The sequence below is a fragment of the Accipiter gentilis genome, chromosome 3 (genome assembly GCF_929443795.1).
Source record: "Accipiter gentilis chromosome 3, bAccGen1.1, whole genome shotgun sequence".
NCBI lineage: Eukaryota > Metazoa > Chordata > Aves > Accipitriformes > Accipitridae > Astur > Astur gentilis.
Genome location: NC_064882.1, coordinates 36,547,865 through 36,573,869, shown reverse-complemented (window position 1 = coordinate 36,573,869; position 26,005 = coordinate 36,547,865). Strand labels below are relative to the sequence as shown.

The 26,005-nt window shown below is 39.5% G+C and overlaps 1 protein-coding gene across 2 annotated transcripts in view; it reads left to right on the top strand.

Moving 5' to 3' along the window:
• Positions 1-13,813, top strand: part of AFAP1 (actin filament associated protein 1) — a 120,500-nt gene extending 106,687 nt beyond the window's left edge. The window contains exons 13-18 of one of the 2 annotated variants that reach the window (XM_049797920.1): positions 28-285; positions 2,158-2,272; positions 3,797-3,961; positions 4,499-4,689; positions 5,427-5,588; positions 10,227-13,813. In XM_049797920.1, coding sequence (XP_049653877.1) covers positions 28-285; positions 2,158-2,272; positions 3,797-3,961; positions 4,499-4,689; positions 5,427-5,588; positions 10,227-10,253 — 918 coding nt within the window. In that variant the 3' untranslated portion in view covers positions 10,254-13,813. The remainder of the gene's footprint in view (positions 1-27; positions 286-2,157; positions 2,273-3,796; positions 3,962-4,498; positions 4,690-5,426; positions 5,589-10,226) is intronic. The other variant, XM_049797921.1, reaches the window with a different exon arrangement.
• The last annotated feature ends 12,192 nt before the right edge of the window (positions 13,814-26,005 follow it).

Sequence of the window (26,005 nt, the reverse complement as noted above, 5' to 3'; positions counted from 1 at the left end):
CTAACTGCCAAAGTGTATGTGTTGCAGTGGGAACCAGAAGATGGCTTTCCTTCTTCTCGTAGCAGGAACATTGGAGAAGAAATGCTTTATGATAACGCAGGCCTGTACGATAACTTGCCGTCTCCAAAAATCTTTGCGCGCTATCCACCAGCTGACAGAAAACCCAATAGGTTATCTACTGACAAACCCTCCTCTAACCATTACAAATACCCTGTCTCATCCAATCTGTCTTCTGCTCAGTCTGTCACTAATACCTCTGCTGTGGGGAGGGGATCTGGCTCGCAGGTACTGTACTATTTAACAAAGCTTTTTATTTTTTTGGCTGTTCTGTTTATCTGGTTGTTATCTTGAGGGCCTTGGGCTATTTCAGTCCCTTAGTGTTAGCACTGAAGTGCTTGGGCTTTAGTCATGAGGCCACTGCGAATGAAACAGGTTTGCTGGGTTGTAAATTCTGCTGTGAAGTGTTGGCACCTGTGAAAGGCTTTCCCCACAAGTTCTTGATGATTTACAGATTGTGGATAGTAATAAAAAAAATAGATGTGACCTTCCAAACTTAACCTGAATGCATATCTAGCCACCTTCTGTCTCCTTAGGCAGCGATGACTTTTAAAAAAAAAAAAAAAGAAAAGTGAAATATGACCTGCCTGTGACAGCAAATTTGCCTCTCTAGAATTTTACTAATCTGTATATTGTATATACTATGGTTATAGATATTGTGAATATACATGTATATCATAACATGTATTATATTATATATATATATTATATATATATACTATATATAGTATATATATAGTATATATATATACTAAATGATGTTGTATATAGTGTGTGTATACCATATTTAAATTACTGCCTGTTCTTTTCTTCCCCTGAAAAAACCTAAGCCTATGTCTATGCTGCTCTCTGAGGGTGGCCTCGGGCTTCTGGACCTCAGCTGAAATGCGAAGCTACAGAGCAGATGGAATCCCATGTACCCAGCCTCGGTGGCAGACAGGCAGACCCCAGCAGTGGGGAAGAGCAAGCCTTGCTCACAGCCACGCCGGGGACCATCTCCAGAGCCCGTAGCCAGTCTCCGAAAGCTGGTCATTGGCATAAGCCTGCGAATGTATCACAGAGATGGGTGGTTTTCAGTCTAATCTGACATGGAACAGTCAGATAAGTGTTTCCCTTGTATAGGGTACCTGTCCTATTGCTTGTTAACTCACTTAACCCTTACAAAAACCTCATCTTGGAATGTTTGAATTCAGTGAAGTTGCAGAATCGGAGGTGGACCCGAGCAGTGAGTTGCCCCGATTCCCGGCTGCCGCAGCAGGCTTCTCCTTGCACTCCCAGTTCGGTCCTCGCAAGCTTTTGGAAGCACGTGAAGAAAGCGTGGCACACATATGCCCTGTGCTCGGCTAAGGCACCCCCCTCCCCCGGAAAAAACTACGATTAGTCAGGACAATGTTGCTCTTCCCAGGGTTCAGTTCATTGCAGGGGAGCCCTCTAAATGGAAACCTCTTGGACATGAAATGTGCTGTTTCTGGTAATCTTGTGAGCCTGCCTGGCCATTATGAGAGGGTTTTTTAAGTAAGAAAAACTTTTAATTAGTAGCTAGAGGTTTTGTAAGAGGAAATTGATATGTTAACTCCTAACATTAAAAAATGTGAAATAATTCTATTGTTTTAAAAAAATAAAAATCCATGCACTGCAGGGATGGCAAGGTCATACAGTAAATAAGAAACAGTGTTGAATTTTTGTGTGGCAAGCCCCGTTGGGTTTTTCTGTATGAAATTAACCCTGACGAACCTGTGTTTCAAGAATCTTTACTGTATAAAATTATTCAAGGGTTCTACTTTTCTGCCTTTCAGTGGCTACTCCCAATACACTAAATGCCAGAGTATTAAATAACTTGGAGACCATGATGCCGGCAGAGAAGGGGAGTTAGTTCATCCCCTCGTTATCCTGTGATTGCTGGTGTGGCTGCCGCTGAGCAGGCAGCTCTCAGAAACGGCATCTCTGGAGGAAGCGCCGTCTCCAGCTCAATCAATGCGTTCTATTAAGGGTCTCCGAAGAGGCGGCTTTTTGTCAAGCTTTGCCCTTGATGAAAAGGTGACTGTAATGTCAGTGGCGCAGGAATAGCTGGAGCCCATTTGTACTTTTGTTTTCAAACAGTTTAAAGGCAAGAAGCCTCCTGCGACTACTAATGGGATCACTGGAAAGGGGAGAACTTTAAATAGCCAGCCGAAGAAATCTGAATCGGTGTCATGTGTGAAGCGCACTGCATCCAGTAAGTATCTCTCCTCGCTGCTGCCTCACTTGTGAGTGGAGTCATGAGGATACCCAAAATAGCTGTCGTCTTAGCAAACAAGATAAAGAACCACTGTGGGTCTTCTGTGGCTGAGAGGCTGAGCAGGAGATGCCCACCAAGACTTTGAATAGGAGATATTGTGTGCATTGGTGACTCATTAGTACTCCAGCCATGCCGTAAGATAAAAGGTTGTCATGGAGAATGATAAATATGAAATGTGGACCTGTGGATGCAAAGTCATGAGGGCAGCGGGGCGGAGGGTGGGGGGGGGAAGGGGGTAATGAATCTTCATTTGGGGCAGAGAGCAATTCTGTATTCCTGTTGGAAGAGGAGAATGAGAAACTGGGAAAGACATGAGAACATTATGTTGCTCAAAAGTGGACTTAGTGAAAAAGAAAAAGGTATAACAAAATAATGAAGACAACCACGTGTCTCAAAACCTTCCTGAGAGAGAGGAGATTTCAATTGGTAACTGGCACGTTCAGAAGGAGGTTTCTTCTGGGCAGATGGGTTGCCTCTAGAAAATCCCTAACAGGGGTTGCTTAGTGTAAAGAAGAAAAGACAAAAAAAGCTATAATCATACTTTTTAAATATGGAGTCAAAAGCATGGCTTCTTCTAGAGAAGGAATGAATGTGGTTTTTTAATCCCGTGATAAATTTTTAAGAAGTCATGGATTTAATGGCAACAAGAGAAATTTGGGTTAGACTTTAGGAAAAAAGTATGTATCTTTCTAGCCAGGCAGGTCAATTGGTGCTGGAATAGATAGTTGTGGGAGTAACGGCATCTTGGTTACTAAAGACCAACTAAAACTGGTTTGACAACTATCTGTCAGGAATTTTAGTGTCCTTGAGTTTGCCTTTAGATATGCAGACAAAGTGATCTGTGAGCTGACCTATTTTCTTTGAGTCTGCAACTGGAGCAGAGGCATAGAGGGGGCTGTGATATAAATTAGACCACAGATACCTGTGAGCCATGAGATGAAAGCATTTTTATGGGAAATTAAGAAAAGAAAATGAAAGCTCTCAAGTATCAGAAAAGTAGAACATCTTTGTATTCTCTTATGTTACGGGAGAAAAGACATGTGCTTTAAGCACTTGAAGTAGGAATGGAAGCCAAGCAAAAGGGCAAACAGGTAGATTTTTCCCCTGACCCCTTCCAATTAAAAATCAAGTGTTCAGAGCTAAAGAGGAGCCTCCTTTCTGTCCTCTGAACGACATACAAAGGCAAGGCCATTTTTCAAAACAGATGTACCATAAGGTAACTGGTATTTCTCATCCTCGCCTTATATATGTAGAGAACAAACTATCCATCCCATATCGTTTCTGTAGCTGTGCTGCAGAACTCAGCGGGAATCATGGACCTTGAGAAAAAGCCAGTGCAGGAGGGATGGCAAACCAGTTTCTCAAACCATGACATGCTTCGTGTGATGTCCAGTCTCAGGGATCAGTTTAGAGTTTTACGGTTAATTTTAACCATAAATAACTACAATCCAATACATACAGATGCGGAGCAGTACAAATATGGCAAGAATCGTGTGGAGGCAGATGCAAAGAGGTTACAAAGCAAAGAGGAGGAGCTGCTAAAGAGGAAAGAAGCACTCCGGAATAGGCTGGCCCAGCTTCGAAAAGAAAGAAAAGATCTACGGGCTGCTATTGAAGTCAATGCTGGTATGAGGTGCTTTTTTGTGCTGAATTCCACCCTGGGTAGGCTTTGTATTCTGTGCTGAAGACATGCCACTACATGAGGTTTGGTTTCGATGTTAAACAATACCCTGCAATGTCTATATTTGCTTTCTATGTAGATATAAAATATGTATGTATAGGTGTATATACTCATTTTATATATGTGTGTGTGTATATATACATAAACACACACCTATGAAGTGACACTGATGGGGACTTCAGACAAGCAGAATAGGAATAATTTTATTGTGACTGGCTGATTATATTTTCATGACATGGAAAATAACAAAACAAATACTGCTTTGAAACTACACTGGAAACCTAAGGAAGGCACCTGAAAGAAAGCAGTTGATATCTGTTGCTAAATTTTTTACATGAAAAAAGTGGGGTTTGCAATGTACCTAACTTTTTTGTGATGTCACTGATTTCTAGAGACCTTGTTCCCTGTTTTTTTTAAAAATAATTTCTGTAAGTGTCAATTTAAGCTTCTCACTGAAATAATAACATTGCTGTGGATGACAGGCAGGAAGACCCAAGTGATTCTTGAAGACAAGTTAAAGAAGTTGGAAGAGGAGTGTAAGCAGAAGGAGGCTGAGCGTGTAAACCTGGAGCTGGAACTGACCGAGGTGAAGGAGAGCCTTAAGAAAGCCTTGGCTGGTGGCATCACACTGGGCTTGGCTATCGAGCCCAAGTCAGGAACATCAAGCCCACAGGTATGCAAAGCCATTAAACACGCAAATCCCAGTACCACGGGCTGCGAGTGCTCTGCCTTCTCAGCTCCAGTAAAACGAGTGGGAACTGAGAGTTTTCAAAAGGTTTATTAAGTGCAAGAGAGAAGAGCAGAACTAAATGCCTTTCTGCGTTGTTTGCACTCTTCACCTGTATCAGGTGTACTTTCTCCAGCAACGGGGAGCAGGTAGACATGGGAGTCACAGGCAGTATGTGTTAGGGTAATACGCAAAAGCTGACAACTCCTTGTCCTCAGTGATTGTAAAAATGCATGAACGGAGGGAGACATTGCTCCATCCCAGGGAGACTTAAATGCACGCAGTCATTGTGCAGTGATGGGGACCTACCTGTGCCGGTCCCCTATCAGTCACTGTCACCCTTTGCAAGGCCTGCATCTCACATGTTCATGATGGAGCATGGCAGTCCTGGCTTATGCTATAGATGGGTGTCAGAAGCAGCCATCAGAAGGACCAGAGAAGGATGTGTCAGTTCCTCCAGATGACCCAATGTTGTTTAATCACAGAAAACGAACTTTAATTTTCATCACAGAACACATACTTTGTTTTGTTTTCTTTTGTTCTAACCTCTTTTTCATGTATCCGTCATTATTATGAATACGGTTTCTTTAAAAAAAAAATCTGCAGTTCTAAGTCTAGATAGAAAATATTCCCCATGTGACTACTTGGAGGAAACTCAATGTAGGCTTTTCACTCTTCATTAGTCTCCAATTTTCAAGCACCGAACTTTGGAAAACTCTCCAATCTCCAGCTGTGATACCAGTGATACTGAATGCTCAATACCCGTGAACAGCGCAGCAGCTCTGAAGCGACCTCCCTCGTCAAATAGTTCACCATGTCGAGGCCATGTCCTTCGAAAAGCAAAGGTGAGAAGACTTATGTCTAGTTTTCTTTTTCTGTCCTTTTTCTTACTTTCTTAAAAAATCTTATTTGCTTGTGGAGAGACAGAGACAGAAAAGGAGAGAGGGAAAGACTGGTTCCTGCTGCTTCTGTGGGTGAAATTTATCCTTAAGAAGAGAATATGCCATATATAAATTATTTGTATTACTGCATAAACATTGCTGGTTTGGGGGAACCTTTTGCAGAAGAATTGGTAAGTAGTTTGGGAGACAGATTTGACCCTACTCTCTCATTCTGTGTTTTTCTCTGTTCCTTTATAGATTTAATGTGCAAGGTAAGGGGTCTGTGGTGTAGACAGTTCATCTAAAATTCATAAAGTTACGCTGATCTGTGTAGCAGAGAAGTGGTTAAAAGAGCACTGTTATAGTAAATGGTCTGAAACAACACAAGATGGGGTCTGATCTTTGCAAGAACAAAATAGTTGTACATTATAATAACAATGTGTTGTGCAAGTATCTACTCTTAATGTACGCTTAAATTAGAAATTGAATTAATTTAGTCTTGCAGGTACCAGGCCGAAGTCTGTGGTCCTCTTGTGTTGTTACAGTTTTCTAATTTTTGCACTTTAGTTTAAATGGAATTTGCATGATCATTCTTCTGGGCTAAATTTGCTAACAACATAAGTGTGTGGGCAGCACGTAACCAAGGGTGACAGTAATAGCACTGGCCCAAGCTTTTGTTGATTTAGTAGTTCACTGCTAATTGTAATTATAAACAATAATAATCATAGACATTTGTCTTTCATGCAGTCCATTTCTTTTCGTAAAACAATGAGGTATACTATATAGGGATTTTTTTAAGTAACTTGTTACATGTCTTCATTGATTATATACAGTTACAGTGACTGAGCATGAGCCTGGCACCTAAATGTGGCAGATACTGAAAAATCATCATCTCAACAAATGATTTGGTTTCCTGGCCCATCCTACTCTCTCTATTTCCTCCCCCCTCCCTCCCCCCCCAGCCCGTTTAACCTCTCTACATTGCCCAGGCCATGAATTACTTCTCCTGCTGTACCTCATGTGAGAGCTTTCCTGCCCTCCTTCTGCCACTATTTCCTCCCTCCTTTCCATGGACATCAAATGATTTTTCTGCCAGTTAGCCTGATTCATTTAAATTCAACTAAGAATAATTAAACTCAGCATAATGGCTTTCAGTTCTATTTAACTTTGAAGTTTGCTGCTTGTGTTTCAAACCTGAAGAAGGATTCATGTGTGCTAAAGCTTATCTGTGTATTCCAATTATACCCAAATTTGTCTCATAAAGATACCATCTCTAACCATACACTTTGTCTTAGATTTGCTTGTTAGCACAGTGTTACTCAGGGAATGTGGTCTAGCAGAGCACAGTTCTCACAAAAGGGAGCGTGGATTTGTGCTACGGACTGGACAGGCACGTTAAAGCCAGCCATTCAATCTTTACAGCTGGAGAAACCAGGGCACTATAAAAACCTAAACATTTTTGGTGTAAAGAATACCTTCCAGCTGTAGTACATTTTTTATGCTTAGCATATACCACACAGGAAAAACCCTGCTGGTTTTTTTGCTATCGCTGTGCTTTGGATGGCACGATAGGTTGGTCAAGCTCTTTTGTAGAGGAATCTTGGATATAAGATTAGGCTAATCAAATAGGATATGGAGCTACTAAGCATATTTCTCATCCTGGGAAAAAACAACTGAAAGTATCCAATTCAGCTTTAACAGCTTTTTCCTAAAACCTCACGCACTAAATATTTAGTGAAATTTTGCTGAATTAGATAGTGCAACCCAAGCTGTACTCAGCCTATTCGCAAGGAGCTGCAGCCAAAGTCTGCCATCAGGTATGCATCTGCAGCACAGCCCGCTTGCAGGGGGAGTTAACCGTACATGTGCGGGGGTGGAATTTGGCTCTCAATTCTTTTGGCCTTTTGCAGTTACGAGTGAGCCCAGGCCTTATAGATGTGGCTAAGGAAAGGGCGTCACACGTGAGTATCCCAGAGCAGAGCCGACTTGGCTCTCCACGCATGGATGTCAGTGCAGTATGTGGGAGGGAAACAGATTTCACGTCTGTGCTTGCACTTGCATCTTCAGCAGCTGGCAAATCTCCCAACGTTACGAGGGAGCTGTATAAGTGCTCAAAATGTCAAGATTTTTTTTCTTCTCCCCCAGTATGTATGCGAATGCACTGAATGCCTCCCTTCTTGCTCTTTCCTTGCCCAAAAGACGCTGAGGCTGTCACCAGCCGGCCTCGTGTTTGCAGCCACCCTCACATCACCGTTGAGCTGGGTGGCACGGCAATGCCTCCGACGGGAGGCAAGGCACCTCACACAGCAGGTTTGGAAGCTGCTCCACCAAAATCTCTCTCCTCTCAGGTGCACTGGCTGAGAAGGAAGTAGAGAAAGAAGCAAAAGGATGGATCTAGTGTTAAAACTAAGGACTAGCAGCAGTTTGGGGATTGGCTGTTTGGGACGTACACTATACATATACACACATATGCATGCATAGTTCTGGATTTTTTTAACTTTTCTGTTTGTAACATATGCTTTTAATTTGTTTTAGAAAGTAATAACACATATTTTTAAGAAATCAGAAGGCATTCTAATTTTGTTGTGATTTTGTTAATCTCTGCCTGGAAATGGAGACTGTATTGAAATGTGAAAAACAGTATTCTGCATTAGCACTCCTAGAGAAGTAAAATGGTCCAAATACCCATGCTGTACAAGAAAAACAATTATTTAAACATTTCACATTTTAAATGAATTTCTAAAACTAAACTGTTACGTGTAGCAAGGAAACTGCAATGATTATTTCTGATTTGTTTTCAAAACTGGTGGACTGGTGAATGTCGGCAGCTTACATTTTGCTTATGTTCAGGGACTGGCAAAGAAAAGGAGCTCTCCCAGTTTCCCAGCTCCCAGTCAGGCTGTCAGTGTTGACTTAAACATTCTTTCATTGGCGTGAACCTGCTGGAGACATGGAAACAAAGAAAAAGTTCCTTCTGCACCTGCAAAAGAAGCTACTGCTTTCAAGGCTTATTTAACACTTTAAAAAATTCTCCTCCCAGTTGCTTAGCCAAGGATTTCCTTTAGAGCTTTGGTAGCATACACGTAGGGAATATGTATTTAATAGCCTTTTTAAAGTATTCTAGTTTTTACCAATACTGTGTTTTAAGTTTAGGTTTACCACAATTTGAAGTGTAAAACTGAATATTTAAAATATATTGTATTTTAATAAAAGTATCATTCAAATGAAGGAGAAAAAAACCCCAAGATGTAAAAAAAGATGTATTATTGTCTACCTGCTTTAAACCCAAGATTTTTTTCTTACATTGCTGAAGCAGCCACTAATTGTGACCTTTACTGTTGCTTTACAATGGTTGAAGAGGTGTCATGGTCATGCAGCTGTTTAGCCAAGCTAATGCTATTACTGCTTTCAGCAGCAGAAACAGGTATTTACATGCATAAGTAACAGTTTTCAGTCAGAGCTCTTAAATATTGTGGAATGAGTGTTAAATTCAGGAATTCAGGTTGGGAGCCAAGTCAGCAGGCTGCCTGCAGAGTATCTCTGCAGAATGGATGGGTGGGAGAGGAATCTGTAGACCCCAGCGCCTGGCCAGGAACAGCTGGGCGGTTGCTCCACGGGGATTACTTCAGCGAGAGGCCAACTCCTTCGTATCTTCATTAGTTCCTGATTGCTGTTAAGGATGCGATTCAGGGAGTAGGTACAGTGTGGATGTCCTAAGCTGAGCCCATCCCTCTTCAGCTCTTCTGCTTCTGTGTACTGTTAGGAAATAGTGTAGGTATCACTGAATAGCCACAACTTTGATTTAACTGGGTGTTTAGCTATAGCAATCTTCTGGTTTTCACTTACGTGGCAGAAGAAATGTCAATACCTTGCTCTGAGACATATAGATGAGAGTGTTATAGATGACGTGCTTTGCAGTGGATGGTAGGTGTCATCGTCCTCAGCTAACAGGTGGGGAAACAGAGGCACAGAAAGGCAAAGTGATTTCTTTAACTTGCTGAGCAATAGCTCAACTTCGATTACATATAAGGGAGACGAATGCATGTAAATGAACTTGGTTTTCTTTACCCTGCCTGGAAGTCTCTCTGCCTCAGTAAGTTGCCCTTTTTAGCCGTGGAAACATGTGTCTGCCATGAGCTTTATAAGAAAAAAAATGAAGCGTAGTAAAGCAATCACTTGGTGTCAGCTGTGAGAGATACTGAGTGTTTACTGCTGTCCCATGCAAGTAAGTTAGAAAGCCCTATATGCTAAATCAGCCTCTCCCTTATTCAGCTCCAGCTGAGTGCTTTACACCAACTGTGGTGTGCAAATTTGCTCTGTAAGTACCCTTTGCAGAAAACAAACGTGGCTTCTTTGCCCTGCACTAGAAGAAAAAAGTTGTCGTATATAGTTGCGGAAGGGTGGAAGCTGCACACGAACGCTATCAGGACATACTTGTTAGCATTCCCTAACTAATTTGTGGGCAGAAGACTGGATCCAGTGAAGTTAATGGAAAAACTGTTACTGACCTCAGCTGGCTTTGGCTTAGCAGATCTGATGACATCAGTGAAATATTCTGATTTCTCTAACATTTTCCATATCTTTTTTTTTTCCCCCTTCCAGGAATGGGAGATGAAAAACGGAACATAAATATAGCAAAAGCACTTACTTTCCATAAAGGCCTTACCTATTATGGACCAAGACATAGGCTGCAAAAGACTCATCTGAAAGGTGGTATCAAGCGATACAACATAAGAGGTTTTATAATTCTGTTAAGTTAATGGTAGCTTGGCGCTGATTTGCCTGTATTCCCTCTACTGTATTGCTGTGTAACTATGTGTGCCCCTTTTTGTTAGCTGTAAATCTTTACTTCCAACTTCACTGGTAAAGAAAATGAAACCCAAAAAACCCCAACCAACCATAGTAATTAAAAAGGAGCATAAAGTCGCAGTTGAAAGTTTACTTTGCTGAAACAGCATAGACCAGCAATTGTATTGCATCAGATGGCCTGAACACCACTGAAGACTGGTGCATTAAGCCCGATGTGAAATCGTAACTCTTACAGGTTAAAACTGACTCTCGAGGTCTGCCACAGAGGCGGCCGAGCGAAGTCTTGCTCGTGAGCAGTCGCTTTGCCGTTAGCTGTTCGTGTGGCAAAAGCAAACTGAAGAAATGTATTCACAGAAATGGCGTGGCTTGCTTGGCCGGGAAGGCAGGAGCTCTTCAGTGCCGCTGTCCTCCGCGCTGGTGTGAGACTGTGGGATGAACACAACTCAGCTGTGAAGCGGTTTTTGGATACTTTTTAGACAGGTGCTTTTGTCGTTGGGAGATAAAAAGCTGTCATTCTTTGAAAAAAATGCATTTTAGTACATTCTCTTTATTGCTATTCTGAAGGACTAGTCGCTTTCAAAGGTCATGTTTGTTGAACTATGACTTGTTCCTGATTTTTTTAAAAGGCAAACAGGTGTTTTTAGATACTGCTTCTTTTCTGTACTTTTTGAAAAAGAAAAGGAAAACATTATTGAAATTGATCTTCAGCAGATAATGGCAACTCAGAATAGCTTACGCAGTCAGTCTTGTTTTGTTTTTCATAATATAGTATTGTTAAACTTGAGTTATAGAACACTGCTGTACTTAGTTTCCTTTGTCTTTTCAGACCTCAGCTATTATTTTTGAGGAAGATGGACTGAAAAGATGACAATTTCCAGACTCTTTTATAAGCAATTTTACAAAGAATTGGGGATTTTCTGAGACAGGAGTCCATTTCTGTTTACTGGGAAACAGTGTCTTGCATTTTATTCTGTAAAATTATAGAAATCTGTTCTTCTTTGTCTCCATCCATGTCACTCCTGAGAACTTACATGCAGTAAATTGCCAACTAAAGTCCTTCAAAATCTCAAGATTGGCTTTAAAAAGTCAGAAGAGAGCGAGGGGAAAAAAAACATATCATGAGTTGGGTTCTTTTAATTTTTTTCTCTGTGTTTTTTTTAAGCCTTTGGAGAGCCTTCAATCACATTCTCAAGATTTTTTTCCTCCTCAACTGGGAGGACTAGCAAATTACTTTAATTAAAAAAATTAAACTACTACTTAGATTTTGAGATAATCACAGATGCTAGGGCTGGAGTCTTGATAATTAGTTAAGACTTGCAATTAAAACCACAGAAGTTGGCAAGACAGCAGTTATCAAGGATCACATCCCTTTATGGCCCAGCCTATAGTTTGTCTCTTACCTTTAGGAATAGGTGTGTGTAACTCCGGAGGGGTACACCGAGATTCCCAGCTGAGCTGGATGCCAGAGAACTTTCTGCAGGAGCTGGTGGGATTTGAAGGCACAGAGCTATCAGAAAGGCCTGATAGCTGCCAGGACACGGGGCTGTGTCCTGTTCCCAAATGCAATCAGTGCAAACAGGGATCCCATTGACCGTAGCACAGTAGAAATGGGGCCCGACACGAGAAAAGGCTCTTTGCTTCTTGGGACTGTGCTTTGTACAAAGTGCCGCAAGAATGCAGATACAGTAGGGGAGCAAGTGTCAGTGTGGTTTTCACTGAAAAGAGGATTTTTTTGTATTATTTTAGGTCATCTGCTTACTTACTAACTCTATAAGTGGAGGGCACATTCCATGCTGTATGACTATGGACTAAACAGTATCAAGTTCCCACAAATATTAGCAGAAACAAATTTGAAGCAAAAGTTCATTTAGGCTTTTTATTTCAAATTAAGTTATTTATTTGTATATTTCAATAAGTATTTAATTTATATCTGTACATATTTATGATGCAAATTAGGCTTCTAGTCAACGTTTGCAATGATGTAACAGTTGCCATTAAGAAGTGGTCCCGCATCAAGTAATGCAGAGTAGTTAAAAGCCAAATCACCTGTCCCGTTTACCCAATATTGGCATCGTATCTTCCACCCCCTGTATCCCATGGAAAAAAAAAAAAAAAAAAAAAAAAAAAAAAAATCCTTGGCAAAGACAGGTTTTAGTGCATGCCTGAGATGGAAGTGTGCAAACTTCTGTCCGAGCACACAGAAACGGCGTGGTGCTGGGGCCGTGCACACAACCCCAGCCCCGGTGCCGCAGCCTTCTGCTCTGCCGTAGACGCTGGGCACCCTCGGCACCTATAGCACCCGCTGCGGCAGGGGCTGCTGGCAAAATAAAGCATCTTTTGCCTTTCCTCCAGCAAAGGCTCCATAAAGCCACCACCGCCCCCTCACCCCCAACCCGGCATGGACTGTAATTGTATGTCCCTAATGTATAAGTACATTGGTGCCATCGCAATTTGCCTTAGTGACATGTCCAGTCTATATAATGGCCAAGGTTTTTCAAAGGAGGAAAACAACAAAAAAAAACCCTCGGGAAATAACCTCTCTGTAGACCACATTTGGTGCTGTGAAATGTACTCTGTTTTCTTGAATAGTACTATTGCTGCACAATTTTTTATAAAAAGCGACACAGCTTGTATTTTCACCATTTTTAGATTTCAGGATCACCAGGCAAAAGTCAGCGATAGAGCAGCATGACTTTCATTTTAAAGGAAAACTCTTGTATTTTAAACCATTTCTATGTCTTTTAAGAAAATGTTACACTTGTGCTTCCTCAACAAACTCCTGTTACTGTACCAGGTGCTTTTTTTTATTGTTTTTTATGGGTGATGCTTTTTTTTAGAAAGAAAAACAGATCATAACTTTTGGGGATCAAAGGTGTTTTTTTTAATGAGATGATTGTGGCAATTTGATTTTTCAAATGGAGAATACTTAATTTAGTATCAATTTTTGTTAAAGACACTTTCAAATTAATTGGCCCAGGCTGTATGTTGTAAGATAATGTTCTCGTATTAAGAATGTAATTATTTCCTTACTGTATTTTTTAAAAAACAAAATCATATTTAAAAAAACTCTGTGAAAAAATCATGAAAGAAACATGAAAATTTTTTTGTTTTATTTTTTTTATTGGATATGTTGGCAGTGCCCATTATAATTGACTGTAAATATAGTCTTTCTACTGTATTTCTCAATGTATTTAAGTTTTTTGACACACATTCATGGAAACTTCTGTAAAAAAAAAAGGTCCAAAATAGACCCACCTTCAAATGTGTGTCTTAGTAGCTTCAACTAACTTTATGCCTTTCTAGTTTATTCTTCAGAAAGTCTTACAGTGTGAAAAAAGACTGGCATCTGGTAGGTGCGACAGATCCAAGACCATTATTAATAAAGTTACCTGTCAAAGAAAGAAGTGTCTGCATCGTTGTTTCTTGGTATTTGTCAGTATGAGTTGGTGGCACCTTAGCAGGACACCTGCAGTACTCACCCTCAACCAAGTCCCGTTCTCCTGTGCCAGTTGGTTGAAAAATACTTGGACAGGTTATAATTAGTATTTTTTTGGTATCAGTTCTGTCCCCATTTAACTGTGTGATGACCACCTGCAACGTGAACGTGCTCTACCTAAGGGCTCGCCTGGCAATGGGTAATGGAAGTTCAATGGATTTCGAGCTCATACCAGAAGTTGCCACTTATCTAGCGTTAATGTATCAGTTTACTTAGATGTCAACCCCATTAATAAATAATGTAAAATGTAAAACATCAAAAATTACCCCTAAGAAATTGAAGTGGATCAAAATCAAACCGAGGTAATTATCAGGCTACTTAACGCTGAATAGAGCAACTCCTTATAGATGACTGACAGATGAGATACTGAAAAGTGATAAGCCATAATTACTCCTTGTTGCTTTTCTTGGATTTAGCTTTTGCTCCCATTGCGCTAAAATTATTACCAAATGTCATGCTTAAGTAGAAAATATATTTCATTTTACCAAATTCAGGGAAGCAGTATTATAAAGTAGTCTGATTTGTTTCCTTTCTGTACTCGCAGCCTCCTTGACCTCAGGAGAAAAAGGTGGTCAGCATTTTTAAAACATGTCATGGTGGTATAACTAATAAGAATTGTCTCTCAAGTAGACACAGCTTTTTGTCCGCTTAATCAAAGCTTATAACCCCTCACTGCCTTTTGTCAATTCAAAAGCCTTCAAACCAAATTATTAGTATTTCTCTAGAGAAAGAAAGAATGTCTGTAGAAAATATATCTATAGGACAAGTTGTATAAAAATGTTATATATACAATATATATTTAGAATAATATATACTATTATTACACTATAATAGTATATATGCAAAAATTAGAAAATTAGTACCTTAAGTTACTCGGGCTCATGGCCCAAAAAAGCCTTAAAGAGGATCTTAGTGTTTTTTCTGTAAGCTATATTTAATATTTGGTCTACACTTAAATCCCAAAGGCATTTAATATGAAAGACCCCACCAACACCTTACTTCTTGTGGTGTATTCCTGCAGGTGGGCAGCTGCATTGTAAGCATTGCAGTGCTTTAATGTTAAGTTCTTCTTTTTTATATATTTTTTTTTTAATTTGTGCCTAAGTCGAGCACCATCAGACCCCTTATTACAGTACTTATAAAGCACAGGGCTTTATAAAGAAGGGCTCCTGGCTAGAGAATGAATGATGGCAAATGTGACACCATTTTTTGAATGGAGAGGGAAAAAAATCAGGAATCACAGGCTTTTACAGCTGTACTGAGCAAATTGACAGATGGCACAATAAAGTGAAGAATTAGTGAACAGACTGAGAAGTCACTGTACTGGGCTAGAGTCAACACGGGTTTTATACTGGAGTGTCATTGCTCATGAAGTGCTGAGGTGTGTGAGGCTGTTAGTGAGCATCCGGGAAAAGAACATACACTGCTTGGATTTCTTCAACACACTTTTCACAAGATCCATCACTAAAGAGGTTTAAGCAGCTACTGGAGAAAATTAAAAGGCCCAATAGGATAAATAAGTGGTTGGTAAACAAACAAAAAATTAGGGCATAGATTCTCTATTTCCAGTGGCTTTGGCCTTTCCATTCAGCCTGGGGATTTCACAGGGCTGGGGTCTGAGCCTTGTGCGTATCAGAATATTCAGAAATAATTGAAAAAAAAACCCAGATAAATTTGTTGTTACTAATATATTCAAGATAGTAACACTAAAAGCCAACTACAAGGAGTTGCAGAAATACCATTCACAACTTCACTGGTGATTAAATTGTCAGAAGAAATTCTATGTAGAGAAATATAGGAAGAGCTGCCTGTGGTAAGAAAAGAAGAAGAAAGAACCTCAGAAAAACCCCAATCTAGACAATTATGAGTGCCAAAATACCGCTACACCCAAGATGATCAGGGCGTTTTAATAGTTGGGTCCATGTACTGCATAGTAACAATAATTAGAAAAAAAAGAAACAAAACAAACCCCCCCAAAACACAACAAAAAAACCCCTGGCAAATATCATGTGGTCTAAAATCAGCACATAGCTCTAGAGCCTGTCTGACTTGCAAAACTCACACAAACAAGTATTAAAAAAAGAAAACCACCCACCTAGCATCTCTGATACCTCCATCATCTGCTTTAGGACCTACAAAATATTATCCAAAGTCTGGGCACTGATAAAGCTCATATGGGTGATGGTACAAGATCAAGAAAGAAATCCAAAAGCATAGCCCTCTCCCTACAAGGAAAATTATCGCTAGTACAATGAAATTCAAAGGGAAAAGAAAGGTCTTTTCAGTGTGCAAAAGAAAACTTGAGGAGGGGAGGGAATATGTTAAAAGGTTATAAAAGTCAGCAGCAGAGTGGGGAATGAAATAATAGTCCCTGTCACTAACGGTACAAACTCTGAGGGTATCAGAATTAATGGGGCAGGTTCAAAACACCTACACAGAGGTGCCTTCACTCAGGGCCGAATTCAGCTACGGAACTTGTTGCCACAGAATTTTACAGATGCTAAAAGCCTATATGGGTCTGTAAACAATAAACAAAATTCATGGCAGAAAAGAATTACTTAAGGCTATCAAACAGAAAGCTACCAGCTCCAAAGTGGAAATGTCCAGCTCCAGGGTGGTTGGAGGCTGGAAGCGCATACTGAGTAAGTGTCCTCGTGTGCTTCCCCCTGTTTCCCTGCCATATTGCTATTAATAAGTGAAGCTGGTTTCTTTCGTAGCAGACTATTTAATTTTTTCCACCAGCAGTAACAAAAGCATTCCCTCCTATAAAATAATGTATCATATTCTTTTCAATTTGATTTTTAAAGCAACGATCTGTCTTAAGATCAAGACAATGCATTATTATTCCTTCACATTATATTTGATAACTGAAAGAATTAAATTACAGCAAGAATATTCCTCTTCAATAATCTCTCCTGATGACAAGGAAATAATTTTCCTATTAGATTTTGTAGAATTACAGCTGAGTAGAATTACAGCTACATGTCCTGAGTTGAACTTAAGTGAAAAGCTTCATTCCTTGTTTCATTATTGATTTTTAAATAGACTGGATAATTGCTGTCACTGAATTATTCCTTGTAACTATTACTTTTTTAACCTGTTTTTTTTTAGCATGTACTGCTGCTTCCGATTTTTTTGGAGGTCAGCTTTTGGTGTGATGCTGTCATGGCAAGAATGGATCCTTTTATCAGGTTAAAAATACACTGAGCAGCATTTGTAGCATTTTGCTTCAGCTTTTGAAAACCATGAGGGTCAGAATACAAAAACAATTTCACCACAGCAGCTGGATTCATATGAAAGCAAAGCATCTTTCAGGGCACAAATCACAAAAAGAAAAAAAAATGGAAAAGAAATCAGTGTCTTAATGGAAAACAGGAAAAAATATTGGCTGGTATTTATGACTCAGAAGTTTTATTATAGAGACATAATTTATGATGATGTTGCAACAGTTAGGCTTCAAAATAGTGTAGCAATTAATATGGCTTTGATGAGGACAGCAAAGGAAACAGAAGTGAAGTGATTATCTTATTCTTTTTTCCATGGAAATTGGTTTCTGAAGTTAAATAGCCCTTTAGGTTAAGTATTAGCAAGTTTCATTTGGTGTCTCATGGGAACAGCTTGTCCATGTCTGTTCTCACTCCTGCCCTTCCAACTCAGGAGCTTTTCTCAGAACTATTGGAACATCATTAAAAATAAGAGACTTCAGGGTTTCTTTTCATTTTACTTTTATTTATATCAGAGCACTAAATTTGGAAACTGAAACGCAGTCACTTGAGATTGAACAGGCTGCTTTTTTAGTGATAAATTGCAGTTTAAAGTCCCAGCTAGTCACAATATAGGATTAAAGAACCTAAAATGACAACCATCAAAATGTTTTCTAGCTGAATTACACAAATAGGGAAAGCTTCAAGCTTCATTTCTGAACCCAGCCTCACATTTAGCATGATGTGCCACAGAGTAGGATCATCTAGCCCACACCACGGGGTTCCTCTGGCTGCAGAGTCTTTCAGCAGGGACTATGAGAAAGTGCTGAACTAGGGCAGACTGAGAAAACGAAGTTTAAACTTGTATTTTGGAAATTTTTCATTCTAATTGCCCATCTTCTGAGCTTCAAAATATACCCACTCCATGAATAAATAATCCATTCATTGTCCCATTAAAACTTCATTGTAGTCTATATAAATTTTCTACGGCTAATTAAAAAATTAGTAGGTAATAGTTTATGTTGCTGCTTTGTCCCAGTATGAGGTTTAACAGGACTTCACATTGCACTTCCACAACCACAACACTTAGCAACATCTCTGCTCTTCCCTGTTGTGGGCGTAAGGCATGAAAAGAAAGGTCAAGTTTTTGTTTTACCAGAGTCAGGCTTTCCCTGGGAAGGCCAAGCTGCACAGCAGCAACTACCTGTCAGCAAACCATAAATTGTATTCCAACCCTAAATCTGAGCTAAGCCAGTAGCAGCTCACCTCAGAACTTTGAAGCAGGGACGAATGTTCACATTGCAGGGATGCATGACATATTCTGATTTTAGCAATTCAGTGACCTTTGCAAAGATAAGAGAGCACTCGCCAGGATCAGTAACAGCAACAGCACTTTGGGAGCCAGAGTTTTGATTTGCAGACCCCTCAATATTGCAAGGAGGATGCAGCTTCTATACAGCACAGGCAACTCTTCAGGAACACAGTGGGATAAAGGAAAGACAACGCAGTTAATAAAGAAAAAAAAAAGAATAAATAAGGAGCAAGTAGTATGTGAAGCCAATGAAAATGGAAGAGTTTGGAATAAAGACATGGGAAAGGCAGAAGAACACACACAGCTTTTTTCTGTTTATAGCTCTCTATTACAGAGAGAGTAAGGCTGAAACCTGCTGAATTCTTTAATTCTTTAGCTGGACAGAAATAGTCAGCCTTTGATTCAGTGGAGCTCTAGAAGAACATTTATTTTTCTTCACCTGCAGTTGCACGGCTTCAGTCTCACCACAGAGTGTCACCCTGCACCAATTATACTGCAGCAGCAACTCCACTCCGGAGGAAAAAGGGAAAAGGACTTTTCCCTTTTTCCTCCGGAGTGGAGTTGAGGTGCAGTATAGGAGGATAAGTGGAGGAGGATGAAGCTTTGCTGCAGCCTTTTAGTTCAGTGCTGCTGAAGTTGAAGTTTGCCGCTAATTACTGACAAATCGAAACACACACACAAATTCTGGGGACTGGCTAAACCATTTTCCCTCCACAAATCCCATGAAATGCTTCACAAGAAAAACAAAGCAACCAATCGTTTAGAACCGAATTTTATTAAAGAAAAACCTGTAGTGCAGGTTCTCAGGACAAATGCATACCTTTGGATGCAGTGGAGTACACAGGTACGTATACAGTAGTTTGTCTGCTACATGTTTGGAAGCTGAAAGAGACTGTGATAATCTGTACTGCACAGTTCATCACCATCATTAAAAGTTGCCAAAAACTTGGTTGTGATCACTAACAGATACTTGGTTATGTGTGTGCACTACATATTGCACAAGACTTTTGATTAAGCTATTAATTGTGCAATTGAATCACAGTTAAGTGTTACATTAAGCATATTCAAACATATATTTGTTTTTGTTTTTTGTTTTTTTTTTTTCTCAAAAACAGCACGTCACTACAAAACTGCCATTAAATGTTACATATTTACAAAAATATACAAATAACACTTTTCCCCATTTATGACAATGCACCAGTAATGGATTAATTTCATTCTTCCCTTGAGCCCTGGTACTGTATACAAAGAAACCTGCTCAAAGTCAGGGTCTCCTGAAACAAAATTAGGAAAAGGCATGTACTATTTTCACAAATACTAGAATGTGTGCAAAGGCAAAAGGAGAGGACTGCGTAGTCATGTATGTTAAAGGTATGGACTATACCATACTTATGGCAACTAAGAGCCTTTACAGGGATTGGAGGGGCCCCTTTGTCAGAAATCTGGTTAGAAACACAGTGTTAAGCATTTGCTGATCTTATTCTGGAAAAGCAGTTGCAAGTAGTTCAAAAGTTCTACCTTGGTTGTAATGAGCTTACATGTACCCAAAGTACTCTCGTGCTAACCATGAGAATAAGAATTACAAGTGAAAATCAGCCAGTCACCTGTGTGAGTACAGATGCAGTGAGATGATAACTGATTTTAGCCTGCAGCTGCATTTCAAATTCACCATGGGTGAGTGCCTTTCTTCCGTAACAGAAAGCTGAACTGACAAAGTCTGTGGAACTGCACAGTCATAAATTAGGGTAGAATTTGGCCCTGTAATGCCGAATAAATAATGCTCCACATGAACAACAGGGTAGCCAGAAATGCTTTGTGAATCTTCACATGAAGTATGCCAAGTCTAGTTTTTATTTTATTGGCTGTCATATCTTTACCAAGAGCTGTATCTCTAATTAGCCAAAAATATGATTTGGGCTAGGTTTAATTACCAATTTTTTCTCCTTTTGTTCATGAGAGTAGCGCCAGCAAAATCTGTATGATTTATCTGTCCAAGTCTGGAATGTGAGATTTTGGACCCACCTGTGCTGCAAACAGCCACAGATGCACTGTAAATATGCCAGTATTCATCCTTTACTCTTAAAATGGAAACTTCTCCCATTCCAACTCTCATTATCTCTCCAAGTCTTCCTCCACTACTTAATCCAGGGTGAATTGATATTCCTAGTGCAGCTTCATAAATACAGAGCAATGATACTATGATAATTTCATTTGGGTGAGGAAGGGCAATAGTTGATGTCTCCTAAGACCACACTTGCAATGCATCACTAGTGTGATGTTCTTTGGAACCACCTCCCCTTTTGCAAAGAAACATATCTATGGTTAATGGAAAGGTAAATCACAGAAGTTGTACGTATTTGTAAAAACAAGTGGTAAGTAAAGCACAAAAGCGAAAGCTTCCCAAAGTGCCCTGACAGCTGATGAAGTTCCCCACCTCTTCCAATCTGCTATTCCTCTGCAATTTTTTTCTTGTATTTTTTTCTCAGCTACACAGAAGAGTATAAAAATGAGTTAATCCCCTTTTGACATCACCCCAGCTTACTGGCAGAACCACAATCAGAGAAAAGCGACTCAGAAGAGGCTGGGATCAAAGGGAGAATTCAAGTCTATGTCTCCATTTGATTACATTTTTCCCTCCAGAGCCTTCTGCATGGCAGCAAGAGCAGCTCATGGCTTACACCCATGAGGAAATAAATCATAGCTTGTCAGTGACAAATAAAAAAAGGAGCTGTACTAAAATGCCTGGTGTGTATATGAAATGGAGGAACTCTGTCTTCCTAAAATCAAAATTTCTAGTCACATGTTCAGTAAACTCCAGTGGCTGGTATTTACCTGCAGGAGTACTATACCAACTCATCTTCTCAAACATTATAAAATTGCAGCTCATAGAGGGATTCCAGCAAATTACATTTAAGCGGTATAAATCCAAGACACAGACCCTATAAAATAATTCTCCTCCCTTGCCTCCTAGCTCAGTGCTGTGCTAAGAAGGAACACCATCAGCAAACGCCCTACAATCATCTCAGAAGTAAACTTATATTGGAGCTACCTCTGGAGTACACATGCATACATCCCGGCTCCTGGGAAGCAACCTCTTTTCCATGCACCTCAAGTGGGATGTTGCTGTGAGTCTTAAATTATAGGTAGAAATGTTGATAATTTCGCGTGTTCCTGGTGCTGCATCAGTTTAGACTCATGGTTTAAAGTCTCTGTATGCAACCAGCAAAACTGAAAACAGTTACCATTACGAATTAAGAGTAAGCTCCAAGGCTTAAGCAAAACGAAACCAAAAACTCAGGGCAAAATCATACACACTGGTAACACTGACTTTCTCCCTACTCTTCCTTGTCCTGTTTAGTCTTGTGCTCTGCTCCCTCCTGCATCTCTCTCACATACGCTCCCTCTCTAACACAGGCTCTACCCTTCAAAGATACCACAGAGATTTTCCATTATTGTATTCCCATTGACTTCTCCAAGCTCCTCCAACAAGAAGATTCTCCCAAACCTACCTGGTGACGCTGTTTAAACTTGTATTTTATGGAACTTGAAAGCAAGCCATTTGCCTCTGCCCCTAGGGAAGGTTGCATACACACCCATCCCACAAACCTGACAAGTCAAATTGCTCCCAAGAGGAATGATTCCCGGTCCTGCTCCTCCATTAGCAATGGACTCCCTTCACCTCACCTATTCTTCAGGTTGTAACAAATCATCTAAAAGGTTACATACTACCTTGGGCCAGCCCTTGCTGTGTTCCAGGAAACTCATGCAAACACGATGTCTCATCCCCATAACCCAAAATGAGGCAGAAGGAGGTATTTGGGAGATAACGGGTATAGCTGTCTGTCAATTAAATATATATTTTCCACTACAGACCAACAGCAAGGTCAATATATACATGGATGAGGGAGGAAAAACGCTAGTTATTTATTCTTCAGGGAGGATAACACTGATCGACGTCTCAGACTAGAAGTATGTGCTCTCTGGGACAAGCAGCTGAGAGAAGTCCTGGAAAGGCAAAAGGGAAGAGTTCCAGAAAGATTCAGAGAAAATGAAAGCTATAATTAAAAGTGAAAGGATTAAAAGAACCGAAAGTGGGAAAGAAACAGGAAGGATGGACTGCAGTGAGAAAAGCACAGGGGAACTACATCAACCCAGAAAATAGCACAGAGCTCAGAGGAGAGACAGGGATGGGGAAGAGATTGTGATTCTTCTTGTTACCACTCAGGACACAGTAGGGTGCATATCCAAATAAAAACACGAATAGAAACACAACATAAAGCAAAACAAAAACCAAGGAAGAAAAAAGTGGACTGTAAAGAACTGTCATCAAGAGGAGGAGGCAGGCAAGGCAGAGCAACGAACAGCAGCAATAATGCAAAAGAATAAAAGGACAAAAAAAGAAGAGGGGAAGAAACGAGGAGAAACAACAGAGAATGGAAATTCAGATAATCTTTTCTATAAAGTGTCACCAATTACTTAGCAAAAAGTTGGAAGCATTAAACAATGCAGGTCACTTCTCTTCAGAGTTCAGCATCTCAAAAGATTAACCCCAAAGAGAGCAGTGTATTTCCAAGCAAACGGAGCCAGTGAATTGGGCATCTTCCCATGTTTGTGATGATGTTCTGTAATCTTAACCATTTAAATGCCCTTCTGTGAATCTGGGACATATAAGTAAGTGATGTATTAAAATATTCTCCTTTAGACTAGCTTTATCATTTGCAAACTGCCTATGTGCGTGTTACTGATGTTTGGGGTTTACACTTCTCCTTCTACATAGTCCTGCCTATTCACAATCTGTGACAAGAATGTCTCAAAAACTGTATGGATACAAGTCTGTGGTTTCCCTATATGAGCTGTTCTCATTAAAAAGCATCTCTTTCACCATTTCAGAAAGATTTTCTTTTCAAACTGTTTTAATTAATAAGCAAACGGTATGAATTAATACTTTTTTTAAAAACAGAATAAGCCAATTCTTGCCCTTTGATCTCCAAGAGCAGACACTGTCAGTAAGAACTAAACATAAGTATCAAAAGCTGGCTAAAATTAGCAAGAAATAACATAGAAATGTAAGACATGTTAAGACAGTTATTTGGAATGCCTGGCCTTCCTGGTGATTCATATACTCATTATACCATTAAAAATATGTGCAACAAAGGCATATTATTTAAGTAGTGCCATGTACTGCTGCATGTGTTATTGCTGCCCAGCAGGGCTTTATGTCCACTGTACCGCAACAAATCAGTGTAAAGATGCAAATTCTACAGAAACTCAGAAATCAAGTCCAATCAATAAAGCTCAAGTTTGTGTACTGCTTTCAAGTCAAGTGTTGCAAGGAAATAATTTTAAACAGAATTACTTGTGTAAGGGAAAGAATCCACTTTTCTCAGGGCTAGTAAATGTCACTCCTAAAAGAAAATCAATCTGGAAGGGGAGAGAGACAAAGAGTATGCAATTAAGAACATGTATTTTTAGAGATACTATTTAAAAAAGTATTTTAATACAAACCATAACAGCTCTTTGATAAGGTTTTTGTTCACACAGCTATATTGTTGCACTTCAGAGTACGTATTTCTAAGCCTTCCAGTATTTCTTTTCTTAAATACTGTCTTCCAGAAGATCTTCTCAGCTACCAGCACATAAACTAGCTGAAAATAGTAATTCTGACAAGCTTCACATAAGGAAAAAAAAGAGATGAAAAGAATGAAAATCCTTCATTCGGTCATACATGGCTCCACAATTCATACTTTAAGTAATTTGCTACTCCATTTAACAGGAGGAAAAAGGCCAGGACTGAAGACTTAAAGAAATGAGGTCTCACATATTAAAAATCATGAAATGAACTTGCTGTATGTGTCAATTTCAGGAAAAAAAAAAAAAAAAGACATTTCTAAGATGAATGCATTCTTTAGTCTTCGTACCATTCTGATGTACCATTACAGGGCCTTATTTCCCCAATGGTATGTATAACCCTCTCTACTCTATGCAACATACTTGAAAAGAAAGGAAAACCAAAAACTTTGTCCACATGACATTCCCATTCAGATTTGGGACATGAGCTGTTCTAGTCCATCTCAACATTGAGAAACTCTTCTGCATTCCCTCCAGCTTGAGTTTACAACAAGAATTGGAGGAAAATCTGCCGAGGTGATCAATCGGGTAGAAAGGCTGACAGGAAAGAAGATTAAAAAATTAAGAGTGCACAGCTTGACATTTCCCAAAGGCTGCGGGGTTAGGCTTTTAATTGCAAAAGCTAACTGGGGGTCTGAGTTATTTCAAAATTTGTCACTTTGATGATTACAGTCTGAAAATAAGTGAAGAACATTACATATATATATCCATGACAGGAATAAACACGCATTTAAATAGCACTGAGAGGGCTAATACTGAAATACTGAAAGGAAATAAAGAACATGAAAATACAGATTTAACATTAGGAAAATGGTCTGAGCAGATCCTGGAACTACTTCTGGGCAATTAAATGCTAGTCTAATGGAAGTTTTAGAAACACTTTCTCAGACTAGTAAAATTAGGCTATATGCCAATCTCATAAAGAAAGTTGTAGAAGCAATGTGCAATTGGGACTAGAACAGAGAACATGAGCCAGGAAGCAGGTTTTTGGATGGACTTAGAAGACACAACAAAATTTTGCATCTCTAAAATCAATATTTGTAAAGGTAAATGCTTATAAATTTCTTCCTAGTGGAAAGCCAATATTTTGAGAGAAATGTGCAGTTACTTCCATCTAAAAGTCTGAAATAAAGATGAAGATAGAAACAATACAGCAGTATCGATCAATATACAATAACAACTCCAACTGCCAGGGATCGTGCAATGAAATAAAAATTTCAGTCTCTCTTTTCCTCTCAATGTTTCATTAATGAAAAATTACAAAATATTGTTTTATAGGAAACAAAGGAAAACTCTATGACTAAAATTGTCATCGATTCTGTCATCAACTTAGCAACATTGTATTCAACTTGAAATAACACTAGAAATTCAAAGCTTATCAGAACCACTGGTTCATCATCAAAAAGTTACTGCAAACAAATGCATGTATTTAATTTCTTAAAAATAATACACACACACACCCCCCCCCCCATTTCTTTGAGCATGTATTTGTGTAAGGGGGATGGAAACCACTGCAGTTCCATTCTGTTGACCTCTGTTAAAGAGACAGCATACAGTAGTAGAGTATTCCCACTAAAGTGATGTCTCATTGAACCTAAACCACAGCTAACCATCATAATCATGTCAGATTAAATCTGCTTTGCACTAGGAACTACTAATGGCAAAGCACTGATTTGGCCCTGCCTGTCCAGAGGACAGTCATTTAACAAATCATCTACTTTATATGAATAAACACTTTACTTCTCTTTAAACTGGTCATTGAAAGCAGAAAACTCATCAGGAAGAATATAATTCAATGAGAATATCCAAAAAGAGTTCAAGGAAATTGGATGTGAATTGGAGATAACAACATCTTGCCTCAGGCCGGTACCTTCTATTTCTTCACAGCCATTTCCACCACCCTCTTCTACAGGGTATAAAAACATACATTGAT